The sequence below is a fragment of the Argentina anserina genome, chromosome 6 (genome assembly GCF_933775445.1).
Source record: "Argentina anserina chromosome 6, drPotAnse1.1, whole genome shotgun sequence".
NCBI classification, from domain to species: domain Eukaryota; kingdom Viridiplantae; phylum Streptophyta; class Magnoliopsida; order Rosales; family Rosaceae; genus Argentina; species Argentina anserina.
In genome coordinates this window covers 15,425,322-15,438,440 of record NC_065877.1, presented here as the reverse complement: position 1 = coordinate 15,438,440, position 13,119 = coordinate 15,425,322, and the positions used below count along the sequence as shown (strand labels likewise).

The 13,119-nt window shown below is 35.9% G+C and overlaps 2 protein-coding genes and 1 non-coding gene across 3 annotated transcripts; all 3 read right to left on the bottom strand.

Moving 5' to 3' along the window:
- Positions 1-3,185: 3,185 nt before the first annotated feature.
- Positions 3,186-3,288, bottom strand: LOC126801317 (U6 spliceosomal RNA). Its single transcript, XR_007672811.1, has one exon. It is a non-coding gene; the product is annotated as a U6 spliceosomal RNA (small nuclear RNA).
- Positions 3,289-3,690: 402 nt separating this feature from the next.
- On the bottom strand, positions 3,691-4,533 carry LOC126796947 (cleavage stimulating factor 64-like). The gene has a single exon (XM_050523658.1). It carries the CDS (start codon positions 4,531-4,533, stop codon positions 3,691-3,693), a length of 843 nt encoding a protein of 280 aa, XP_050379615.1.
- Positions 4,534-8,680: 4,147 nt separating this feature from the next.
- Positions 8,681-10,375, bottom strand: LOC126796945 (NAC transcription factor 32-like). Its single transcript, XM_050523657.1, has 3 exons — positions 10,048-10,375; positions 9,058-9,377; positions 8,681-8,965 (listed from the first exon to the last, which is right to left on the bottom strand). Exons 1-3 carry the CDS (start codon positions 10,373-10,375, stop codon positions 8,681-8,683), a joined length of 933 nt encoding a protein of 310 aa, XP_050379614.1.
- Positions 10,376-13,119: the final 2,744 nt, after the last annotated feature.

The following is a 13,119-nucleotide window of genomic DNA, read 5'->3' as shown; positions in this document are numbered from 1 at the left end:
AAGTATGCTAAATTACACCAGCTACATTTCTTTGTTGCTTGTATCCGCGCACGTGCGCTAACAGGGTATGATCTCATCAGATGTATGTTTCATTTTTCATGGCTGAGAGGGGAAGACAAACTAACACAAGGGGTAAAAAAAAATTGTGATTGAAACTGCTGATCCTACAGCCGTGTATGTAAAAGGGTGGGTGTATACCACTGATCTATAGTCATACTAACAAGCGAGGTATCAGATTTGACTACCAAATGACCAATGTTGAGGTTCTGAACTAGCTGATGAAGACCATCATATAAGAACTACAATTACAATTTTCTGTTCAACACTATGACAAATACCTGAAAGACCACAACCAATGCAGTCACACAACGTAATTCCAAATCAAGTCACCAGCTTGAATGCCTCCACTTAAATTGTTCTACTATAATCACTGGCATTGAGATTTACAGCATCCTCAGTTGGGGAGACTGGTGAGGACTAAGGCAATAAATTTTAGAATCACAATGAGATTGGATATGAGTAAGCATACCCCTTATATGCCATCTCAACAGAGCTCTGAATGACAGAGTCAGAAGTGAGTTTGTAAGGTTTGGTCAAACACTGTTAAGTCTTTAACATAACGACATGCAACAGCGTTGACACAACATTGTGGGCTTACGATCACAATGAATCCTCCCTAGAGACATTACGATGTAGTGAAATTCTGCCCTAATTTATAAACATAAGTTTATTTTGCTAATTTGATTGGTTAAGAAATATAATAGCCTAGTCATGACTCATGATGGGCTTTTCTTTCATCAAGTGAGCTGATACTAGAAACTGACCATCTATTTAAGCGCATAAATGCACATATGCACTACCATATTACTCACCAGAGTCAAATTGATTATCTGTTAATAATGAAAGAAGCAAGAGGCAAAGGAAAGTACATGGTATTTTCATGGAGAGCAAGATTCTTTGCAATGCCTCCATCAGATTCACCAACACTTCCTTTTGAAAATCAAAAGCTTCTTTCAAGCCACCATAGTTTTTGAAATCCTGAAGAACCTGTTTAACTCACAAAACAATAATTTTAAAATTAGTAAAGAATCTACGGAGAATTGGAAAGGAACTGCCCTACCTGCAACCTCTAAATGATGGAGGAGGCATGTTCTAACTGTGAAACTCAAACTCTCTTAAGTGCATCCAAATCCATCTCTTCCCTCACCTTCCAGAACCCTTGTTAGTATTTCTTCACCATCAATTCCATAGCATCTGCCAACCCCACAACAGGCACAGATTGAGCGAGCCCACAAGAAATTCAACTTGGATTCAGGAGACAGTTCTCTCCTATCGTCTAGGTGCAGCAGACAAATGAATTCAACCTGATGCATTCTTCAGGACTCATATAGTCAGAAATAGTCCTGCAAATGCCTTCTTATCACTATAAGTTTATAACAAACTTGGGACTTGTTATGTTCTCAAATGCAAACTCAACACAAACAAGCAATTTATACACTACCAAACTTACTCAATAAAACTGAAATGATTATTAGAACAAGAGATAACATCACATACCAGTACTTGATATTGGCCACTAGTAAAATATTGGGTCAGTTAAAAGCAAAAATGATTCATATGGCCTCACAAGCATACAACTTTAGATACTAAGCTGAAGTCACAAGCTAATCTGCCAAAATACATGAAATTTTTTGTCTTTTAACCTAGATAAGATAAGTGCTGGGGCTTGAGACTTATCAGAGAATTTAATTGATTATAGACTGGTAATCAATGGGAATTTCAAACTATTAGAGAGATTTAATTAGTTTAAATGGAGATTTAATTAAGGGCTTTCGAAATATAGAACTAGGCAAGTATTTTCTTTTTCCAAAACTCTAGGCTTTCTGGCCTGAAGCAGGCCCCCTAAAGCCTATGGTGAGTTCTGCCCCTGTATAGGTTTATTTAACCAAGGGACACACACACACACACAGATATAACTTCAAATATGCATTAAAGATCAGATAATATTCTAATCACATTACACAGATACTAATCTGAACCTCTAATAAGAATTTCATAAGCACAGAGATTCTTTGTTTTGGATAAAAAGCAATGATATTAACCTCTGAGTGTCCTAAGCTACTCAAGATCATTGAGGAATTCAAATGAAGGGTAAATCCAGAACTAACAAACAGAAGAACAAAATGAATAAATCGCTTGATTTCTGTTGAGTTTGCATTTGAAAAGTTCAAATATGTTCTCAAATGCAAACCCAACACAAATAAGCAATTTATACACCACCAAACTGACTCGTAAAACAAACGATTATTGTTGAACTTATCAAAGACCAGTGGAGAAGTTTCACGAATGTACACGTTGTGATAGTAATGCCTACTTTTCTTAGTTTATCTCCCACTAAGATTAGCGTTGCGCAAATTACTGTATATTGCGAATCAAAGCCACTGTCAATCAGTAACATATATTATAATTACCAGGTCGAATTCAAACCAAAATACATTGTCGGTCATCCAATATTGACACTGGAACTAACATAGAGATAGAGTTACAAACATATTGGTAAATGATAGCCAAACAGGTTCTCATTCAAACCTAAAACCTAAACTTCATTAATTCATACCAAAAAGAAAAAATCTTCAGTGATATGGCAGAAATACAATGTGATGATGCTAGTTTTGAGTGCACTGGCTCAAATCTAGCATATAGTTATAGTCATGCAACAGTTTGAAATTTGTTTTTACCCACAAACCTAGCATGTATGGGCAATGTCAAATCTCTCCCACAAAAAATAATACCCAACAAACCCAATGAATGTTTTGAATAATTGAATAACATCAAAACTTGTTGACAACAGTTCAAACAGCGAGCAATATATGAATGGGTTCATGGAATTAAAGATTGCACGATACCCAATTGACTACAAGCGTAGACATAACAGATTAACTGAGTCTGCAGGCATATTTCATCAAACACATCAGGGTTTCATATGCATTAACCAAAAACAAAGGTCAAATTTAGATTGCATATCAACAACCAGAACTAAAGAACTAAACTCAGAACTTGTTGAACTGAATCAGTTGTGCTTGATGAACACAGAAAAGACTGTAAAAAAGAAGAAAAAAACAACAACAACAGAGAAGGAAAGAAAGGAAGAACCTTTGCACTTCCGGCTGGAGAAATTTTGCAAAAAAAATTTGGACCATTTCTCGATTTATGCGTGTCATCCTTGCGCAGGGGCCATGCTAATCTTCTCTGTATCGTTCCAATTTTATCGGATGTCCCCGAAGGGACAAGCCTAATTGCCGATGTGGGACTCTTCCCCGCTATTCCATAATTTTTCAAGAATTTTACCTAGACAAGATATGCCTTATTTGCAAGATGGAAGACCTGTTGATATGGTCTTCAACCCATTAGGAGTGCCTTCGCGAATGAATTTAGGACAGATTTTTGAATGCTCACTCGGGTTAGCGGGGGGTCTGCTAGATAGACATTATCGAATAGCACCTTTTGATGAGAGACAACTGAACGGAATTAACCAACACAGGGGAAATGAATATGAAAATAAGCTGTATATCTCATTAATGTTTTGGACCAAAGGTCAATATACATGAAGTGTTTTACATTAAAGGCTTATCCCATACTAAATTTCTAAGAAAGTTAATGATAATGCTCAAAGAATACTTCTGACATTGCCTAATGCCTATACATCTGTTGGATCTGCATGACTAGTTCCCGCTGCTCCGGTGCCAATGAAGCCACCGTTTCAGGAGGTAGGCTCAGAACTTGTTGCATCAAAGCAGGGTCCACTTCCGCCGGAGGAAGAGTCTGAGGCTCACACATTTGCGCCGGTTCTGATTTAAGAACTTGCAGCTGCGCCTGTTGACCCATATTCGACAGAGGCATTGGCGCCGAGACATGAACTGGTTCCGGCTTTGGAACCACAAGCTGCTGTTGGGGGTTGCCATTATTGAATGCAGGCATTGGCCTCATGTTAGCCTTCTCCATCATCTGCGGTGAGACCATTCCGAGCATTATCTGTGCCTGAAACAGAGCCCTGTTAAGCTGCGGCATTGCGAGCAACATGTCATGAGCCATGTCCTTATTCCCAACAGCAATTCCCTTCATCTCCGAAACCATCTGCGCCAACTGATTCCTCGACATTTTCGACAGATAGACAGTCAAAGAATCATTACCCAAACCCTGCGTAGAACCACCTAAAGCACCCGCCACGGCGGCGGCGGCATCCGCAGCCACTTGGAGACCAATCGGCTGATGATTGGGTTTCTCATTAGCAGCGAAGTTGACATTCAGACGCCGGCCGTTGAGCTCGCAATTCCGAAGATTCCGCAGAGCGCTAAACGCGGTGGCTTCGTCCCTGAACTCACAAAACCCGAAACCCTTGGGCTTCCCGGTGTCTTTGTCTGTGACGATTTTGAAACTCACAACAGGGCCGACCTCCTCGCAGAGAGCCCTCACCTGTTCCTCGGTGGCGTTGTAAGCTATGTTCCCGACGAAGATGCGGCGAGAAGAAGCCATTCTGAGAGTGAATTAAGAAGTGAAAGACAACTGATTTACAGAAATTAGGAAATCCAATCTCTCCTTTTCCCAGTTGGATTGGGATTCGGATTGGAATTGGTTGGAGGTATCTTCGCTCAAAATTTTGGGGACGTGCGAAGGAGGAGGGTGGTTTACTGCTTTTATAGGTTTCGCGAGGCGGTGCTGAATCCGCGAGGGTGTACGCCGTACGCGTATAAGTTACGCAAATACCTTAAATACAAGCAATTTGTTTTCATTTTTTCTACACTACACATCTTTTATTAATAAAGTCATAAGAGAAATTTTATAGCTAAAATTTTGAACCACCCAAAATGTCTAACTACCCAAAATGAAAGAAGGAAATCAAGATAATACTTGAGTTACATGACTTATAGTAGTCATGCTAATTTTTCTATATCCTTCAATTTTATCAAATGTCGCTAAAAAAATCTAATTGAGACTCAATTGTATATAAAACGCACATTTTCTTTTACATTTTTAATAACTAATTATTCTATGTTTTCCTGATATTAATTACCCATTTCTATATAGCGTTGTTCCATAGGGATATCTGTTTTTAGAGCAAATTATTATTTAGTACCAGATCTAATTTTAAATTATAAAAAAGTTAAAGAAAAAAATCCAATAAAAGATGGTTTTTACATTTAATTGGAAATTACAAAAAATGTCATTAAGTTTCAAATAAAATTAGAAAAAATCACTTTTTTAATATTTTAGCTGACTGTTTTACCCTTTCCCATTTTTTTCTTCTTTTTCATTATTTTTCTTATTCCGGCCATAACTTTGTCGTCCGACGATAGATTTGAGTATGGTTGTTACCGTTGGAAATATCTTTTTCCCATCTTTCATTTGATATCATACCCACTTCGAATCGACCACCATATAAGCTGCAGAAACCCTCGAAAGGGGCTACCGCCGTCCATGGCGGTGCTCTGAGCTTTCTTGGCGAAACCGGAGCCCAAGGCTCCATAATTCTAGCTATTCGCTTCATTTTGAGCATAATCATACCGATCTTCTTTGAATTTTAACATAATTTTGCTAATTTATAAATTTCTCTCGACACCCAGCGAATATAGTCACATCAGGTGTCACACTACTAGTCTGGTAGTTACAATATGGATATTGTGACTGTTAGTGTGACTGCACTTGTGACTGGTAGTGTAACTGTCATTACAAATACTAATGTGACTGGTAGTGTGACTGTCACAATATGTGTCACACTAGGAGTCACATTGGTAGTTATAATGTTGTCCACTACAAATAACACTTGCAGCCATACCACTAGTCACACTAGTTGTTACAATAATGACATTGTGACTGTCATTGTTTCTGGTAGTGTGACTACCCGTGTATCTGGTAGTGTGACTATGTTGTCACAAGAAGAAAAAGATTGACTAGAAATAACAAACTTTTTGTAACTGTTATGTGATCGATCTTGAACTTCTCAAATCAACTAACACGATCAAAATATCGACACTGATGTTGTCGTACAAACACTATTAGTCACACACACAAAATCGTTAGCTACACTCAGTCACACCACCAGTCACACTATCAGCCACACAATACATTCATCAGTTACACTACCAGCCACACTACTAGTAACACGACATTCATCAGCTACATTTTCAGTCACACTACTAGTGACATCACCAATCACATTCATATCTTTGTTGATCAAGAATATAAGATGTTCTATGAGCAGGAAAAATAGCAAATCCTCAAGCAAAGACTTAGAAATGATATTGAGAAAATGAAGTTGGTAACTTCATTAAGTAATTATATATCAACAAAAGTGGAAGAGTCTTTCACACAAGAAGAAAAAAGGATAATCAATCATTTAATCAAAATATCTAGTGATTCACCAAAACCATTAAAACAAGTCCAAACAAGTGGTTATAACAACATAACCGTAGGACTGAAGTTTCCCATTTACAAGAAATATTATCTACATGCATTTGTAGATAGTGGATTAGGATATAGTCTAACAAGGAGATATGATATTCCTAAAGAATATTGGGAGCAAGCTGACAAACCAGTCACAGGAATTGGAATGGGAAACAATGAGATGAATATGAACATCTTCGCTAAGAATGTTAAAATTTTATTGAGAGGAAGAACTTTTATCGTTAAGCGATTTTGGTAGTGTGAAGCTCATGAAGCTGATTTGTTGATCGGAAATGATTTTCTCCTTCAACAAATTGTAACTCAAACTCCAGCCATGCTCAGGTTTGAGAAATATAACAAATTTTACTGGGAATCCAGACTTACAGTTGCAGTCATAATCATAGGAGAAGGTTTCACATAGCAATATCAGAGATCGCAAGCGAAGGGTGGCGATCGCAAGCCAGGTTATGAACCAGAATTTCAACTAGTTTTGTTATTAAAAGATCAGCTAAAGGAGCATCAGGAAATAATAACAGTTGAAACGAGCTCAAAAGACTCAGAAGATTCAGACTCAGAGGAAAATCCTCAAAGTTCTGATAATGAGAGTTCAAGCTCTGATGGAGAAGAAGATTTCATCTTGGAACACAACCTTAAGGTATATGCCAACAAGGTTGAACAGAAAGAAGATTCCTACCCTTACGGAGATTGAGAATTTACTGAACCCATCATCAGTGAAGACCCTCAATTATAATGGGAAAAAGATCCAGCATATTGTGAGCTAAAGATGTATGATACAAATGTTATTTGCCATGTAAAAGTTATTCCACATTACAGAGAACAAGATAGAAAATAAATGGAAAGCCAGATTCAAGAACTTCTTCAAAAGAAGTTAATCAAGTCATCCAGTAGTCCTCATCATGCTCTAGCTTTCCTTGTAAGAAATCATGCAGAACAAGTAAGAAGAAAAGTTAGAATGGTGTTAGATTATAGAGATATGAACAAGAAGAACATCAAGGATGGATATCAAATAGAATAGCTCAGGCGAGAGTCCTCATCAACAGACTTAAAGGAGCAAGAATCTTTTCCAAGTTTGATGCAAAATCAGTTTCTGGCAAGTCAAAATGCATCTTGATTCCATACCTTTAACCGCTTTTGGAACTACTCAAGGACACTATGAATGACTAGTCATGTCATTTGGGTTAAAGCAAGCTCCTTCCATTTTTCAAAGAAAGATGGATAATATATTCAAGTCTTATGCAGATTTCTGCATAGTTTATATATATGACATTCTGGTTTTCTCCAGAACTATGAATGAACATTGAAAACACCTTGAGCATATTTGCAAACTTATTGTCCAGAAAGGAATCATCCTAGGACAAAAGAAAATTCATCTTTTCAAAGGTGAAATAGATTTCGTCAGCATACATGTTAAGGATGGAGAGATTCATCTCCAAGACCATATCGCAAAAAGATTAGCCAATTTCCAGACAACATCCTAGACGCAAAGTCTTTACAAAGATTTTTTAGAGTTGTTAATTTTGCGAGAGATTTTATTCCTCAAGCCAGTGGTCTCACTGCTCTAGATTTTAGTTTGTACTAATATTGAAATAAATAAACTATATTATGAGCTCCTAACGCCGTCTATATGTTTATACTCTTAAGTCCACAGGTGGTGGACTACCGCCTAAGAGTGGATCTTAAGATAAATGTAAAATTTACTCAATCTCCAGGTGGCGGTCTACCGCCTAAGAGTGGAGCATGAGTGTTGTTGTTTTTTTTTTTAAGTTTAAAAACTTATGTTAGTTTTCTTTTAATCCTGGTATTTCTAACAATTTGTCTAAACACTTTCCTAGTTAAGTCAGCAGTAATTCTGCCAAGTCCAAATAACAGTAGACATGAGGTAGTTAGGTGAAATTTTTTTTTGGCATGTTGAAGGCTAGTTATTTTTCAAGGAGTGTCTGATAACTGATAAGATTACCTAAGTTTTTTTTTAATTCTATTAATTTTAATGGAGCCGTTAACTCCAGACACCAATCCGATATTAAAGTAGAAAGGTGGAACACAAATATGAAATTTTATAAAGATTAGACAGCAAAGTGCATATTTTCCAAAAGGTTTGATATTGTTTCTATGATTTTCTCTAATTAATTTGTCACCTATATATATATAGTATAATAATAATTCGGGGATGGAGAAAAGACTGGTGTATTCCATCGATCAGGTACATTTAGGTACATGATCACTTTCGAGGCTTCTTATCGGCTTTCAACGAACGCTCAAAGTTCATGACATGGGTGTTAAATGAACTTGGCACGTTGTGCTGTGTATTGTTCTGATTATTGAAGTTGTTGATGGGTCCTGAAAGACAATGAGTGACGCCAGAATCTTGAACTTGATTTTCATGCTCATGAACATCTTTATTTTGATCATCAGGATTGAGTGATCTCTTTGCAGCAGTCCTCTTTCTTTTCCCTTCCTTGCATCTGTTGCTTGTGTAAATCTTACACAGAACACAATCATCTAACTACAAAATAACAATAAGTAGGAAATAAAAACATAATATTAGAAGAGAGTCGGAGAGATATATAACTTGGAGTCAAGATTATAAATACTTACCTTCATGTCTCGTTGATGTTTTTCGCCATCATTTGAAGCAGCAATATCTTCATCTTTCTCTGATTTTCTTAGTCTATACTCGTGCATTTTCCATTTGGTCTTTTGGTTTTCTGAATGTGTCCCTTCAAAGTAATCCAGAGTATTTTTGAATCCAATTCTAGCTCCAGAAGCTAATGTGATGACTTCATCTTTTCCAGTTACCTTCCAGAATCCATTCCCATGGTCTGCTGTTCGATTTGGCCTTGAACCATGGGCGTACTTTCGCTCCCTAGGAGTGAAAAAGTACCATTCTTGTTCTCCATGTCTGTTCAACTGTGTCTCTACAATTTTAAAGGAAAATATATCAATGTTGGTTTAAATTATATCAGAATTTATCTTATAAATATATAACGTACAGATTATTTGGTTTCTTTGTGTCAGTTGTATTTTTTATTCGGATGAACATTTGGTTATTTGTTGTTACATCGGAGGAGAACTAAACCTAGCTTTACCTATATATCCGAAGTTCCGAACTCTAATCCCTGCAATTTCTAAGCCCTAGCAAGAAGTGTTTCATATGGATAATTTGTTACTTGTGCTAAATTTGCATATTTCAAATTCAAAATTATATGAAAAATATGAAGGATGGAAAACCTAGCTAGAAGATTTATGATTATATGTGCCACTAAGCTTTTGATCTTTGTGTTAAAATTACTCGCATAATTTATGTTATATCTAGTAAAAAATACATCCAAGGGAAACACTTGATATAATTTTACGACAAACTCATGAGATATATATGGAAAACGATTAAATCGGTATATTTATCTTAGTAGGATTAGAACGATGTTCTTTCAAAGACTAATAAATTTTCAAGAAGAAAAACAACTCTAAATTAGAAAAAGAGAGACAATTGAAGCTTGCTATTTGCAAATTTAGAAAGCACATTATATATGAGAAATTAAGAACTAAACATAAAGAAAAAGAGGTATAAGAGTACTGATGACTAACCAGCAAGGTCTTGAGGATGGTATTGATAAATATCGATTTCACGGATCTTGTTAAGGGGCAGTTGCTGCTTCAACATCTTTTTCTGCAAGTAATATAGAATTAGCTCTGCATCACTTGGGGCAAACCGAAAACCCGGTGGAAGAGAATTCCAATAAAAATCAACTGGATCTTCAATGAAACTAGGGTACTCTTGATAGTTCGATTCCATAGGCATCGAAAGAACTGGATCTTCAATGAAACTAGGGTACTCTTGATAGTTCGATTCCATAGGCATCGAAAAAACTGGATCTTCAGTGAAACTAGGGTGCGCTTGATAGTTCGATTCCATAGGCATCGAAAGAAACAATTGGTCCATTGAGGCATGCATTGATCATGTTAACAATATGAAACCATATCAAAACATATATACTTTGAAATTTGCTATTTATACAGAAGCTTCCGGAGAGTAACAGGGGTTTATGTGTTTGTATAGAACTGGGTTTTCGAAATATTACTGGGTTCGCATCAATCTTATCTATTACACATAATTAGGTTTAACGAAAAGTATCAAAATAAAAGTTACTAATAGAATTTTAATCCCTCTCGTAGTTTGCTACTAGTAAATCAAAATTCATATACTTAGTCTTGCATGCACATTTTTCTTTTTTCACCACATGATAAACCAAGAACTTTGTAAATAGATATACAGAGGATCACTTAACTACTGTTTCTCTAATTCTCTTAGAAGTAGACTGACTTAGAGACTTTTAGAGATCGACTAGTTCTCGATCTGCCGTAAAGTGAGTTTTATCAATAATCTACCCTACCAATTAACTTTAATCTCGCCGCATATAATTAAATTCGCTCCAAGATGATTTGGTGATACGTATGTACTATTGTTAAGATTATAATATGACAAAAATGCCGATTTGCACTCTAAACTTGGTCATAATTGTTAATTTGTATCCTGAACTTATATTTGAGTCAATTTACCTCCTAAATTTGGTAAAAATTTGTCGATTTGCACCCTATTCGTTAAATTTAATGTTTTCCATCCAATTTTAAGTCACATATCATCCATTTGAGGGGCAATATTGTCATTATATATTTATTCATATTTAATAATGAAATAAATTAATAAAATTATTTAAGAGGAACACTTGTTACAATGTTTTTTTTTCGAAACATGTTATTGATTTATATATTTATTATTTTACGTGATATGGTATGTTAAAAGATATTAGAAAAATATAAATAAATACATTGAAAATTAAAAATAAATGTGTTCCGGGAGAATTACTATTATACCATTGTGTGTGTCTTAGCCTTATTAAGTTTCCTATTAAAGATAGATTCGCATCTCTGTAACTACGAGATTGTAGTTATGTAATACCTATATATAAGCCATATTATCAATCAATAAACGGTTACGTTCTGTTTCATTACGTCGTTATTATTCTCGTTTCATTCTTCTTCCAACAATGTATACATATAAAATATATATATATATACACAACACACTATATTTAAATGGGTAGGTATGTTGAATATATAATTCGAAGTATGGTTAAGTATGTAGAAAAAAGATGTAAATAAATAATTTGATTAAAAAAATAATCCTCATTTTAAAGAATATTTTTATTTGTTTTTAAGAAAAATATAAATAGAAAATGACAACATTACCCCTCATGTGCATGACATGTGATGCAAAATTGGATAGAAACAGTTAAATTTAATGGATGTGGTGTAAATCGGTAATTTTTACCATGTTTAAGAGGTAATTTGCTCAAATACAAGTTCGGGGTGCAAATTGACAATTTCAGTAAAATTTGGGGTGTATTTTGACAATTTTGCCTTATAATATCTACATGGTGAGCTGAATGGCCAAGCCAAGATGATAATGTGAAGCTGCGTTTTGGAGGAACAATTCAAGCAAACGTTGTTAACATACGCCCTGCGTACGTTTGTGTTTGTATTGAGATCGACTAGTTCTCGATCTGCCGTAAAGTGAGTTTTCTTAATAATCTACCCTACCAATTAACTTTAATCTCGACGCAGATAATTAAATTCGCTCCAAGATGATTTGGTGATACGTATGTACTGTTGCTAAGATTATAATATCTACATGGTGAGCTGAATGGCCAAGTCAAGATGATAATGTGAAGCTGCGTTTTGGAGGAACAATTCAAGCAAACGTTGTTAACATACGCCCTGCGTATGTTTGTGTTTGTATTGAGAGTCATATATAGTTCAAAGTTCACACTAATATGCGTGTGTTGATCATCAAAGAAATTGAAAGCACGGTTACGTAAGCTTAATTAAAGATGGAAAACGTGTTTACCTGATCATTATTCCTGCTTATTCCTGTTCGATTTTCAGTTTCATTCGCTGCATGTACTCCCATACATGCATGGAGCCACCACCACCGATCATATTCTTCATGCCTTCGATTCCCTGCCAACATGTACTTTATATATATTGCTCGTACGTTGCTTTGTGTCTGTAGACTCTGTACGTACTAAGCATTTGCCTGTTTCAGTCTTTGTATGCTTTGTTTTTGTAGACTCTGTACCCCATATCAATGTATCATCTCGAATTCTCGATGTCAAGTTTGCGCTTAGCTAGCTTCAAATGCTTGCAACCCTTTGTGTCAATCCAAGTAATCCTTTATTATTATGAAGCCGGTGCAAAAAGACCATTTGTTTTACCGTGCGCTTGCTATTTCTTCAAGTGAAATGTTGGCTAAAAAATGTATGTAGTTGCTGGTATATATGTTGATATCACTGTCTTCCACTGCTGGGTTTCGATGTGTGTTCATCATGGGGTTTTTTTTATACGTGTGATGTTTACTTTTTCTAATTGCTGCAAGTCTGCAACATGCTCATCGATGTATGGTTATTGTTTGCTTATACGTATGTGTACACGTACTTGTGAAGCTACACACTGCTGGTTTCAAAATGGCAGTCCAGTCTCACGTAATCACCCCCATATATATCTTATAAGGCCACCCACGGATCCTATCCTAGCCATTAAGCCATACGTACCTCCGCGCTATGTTGTTTCGTTAGTTTCTTTCTAACTATAGACTGTAGA

Coding starts and splice junctions, on each gene's coding strand:
- LOC126796947 (XM_050523658.1), bottom strand. CDS start 4,533: ATGGCTTCTTCTCGCCGCATCTTCGTCGGGAACATAGCTTACAACGCC.
- LOC126796945 (XM_050523657.1), bottom strand. CDS start 10,375: ATGGAATCGAACTATCAAGCGCACCCTAGTTTCACTGAAGATCCAGTT. Junction 9,378..10,047: donor CCATCCTCAAGACCTTGCTG/GTTAGTCATCAG, acceptor TTAAAATTGTAG/AGACACAGTTGAACAGACAT. Junction 8,966..9,057: donor AACATCAACGAGACATGAAG/GTAAGTATTTAT, acceptor GTTATTTTGTAG/TTAGATGATTGTGTTCTGTG.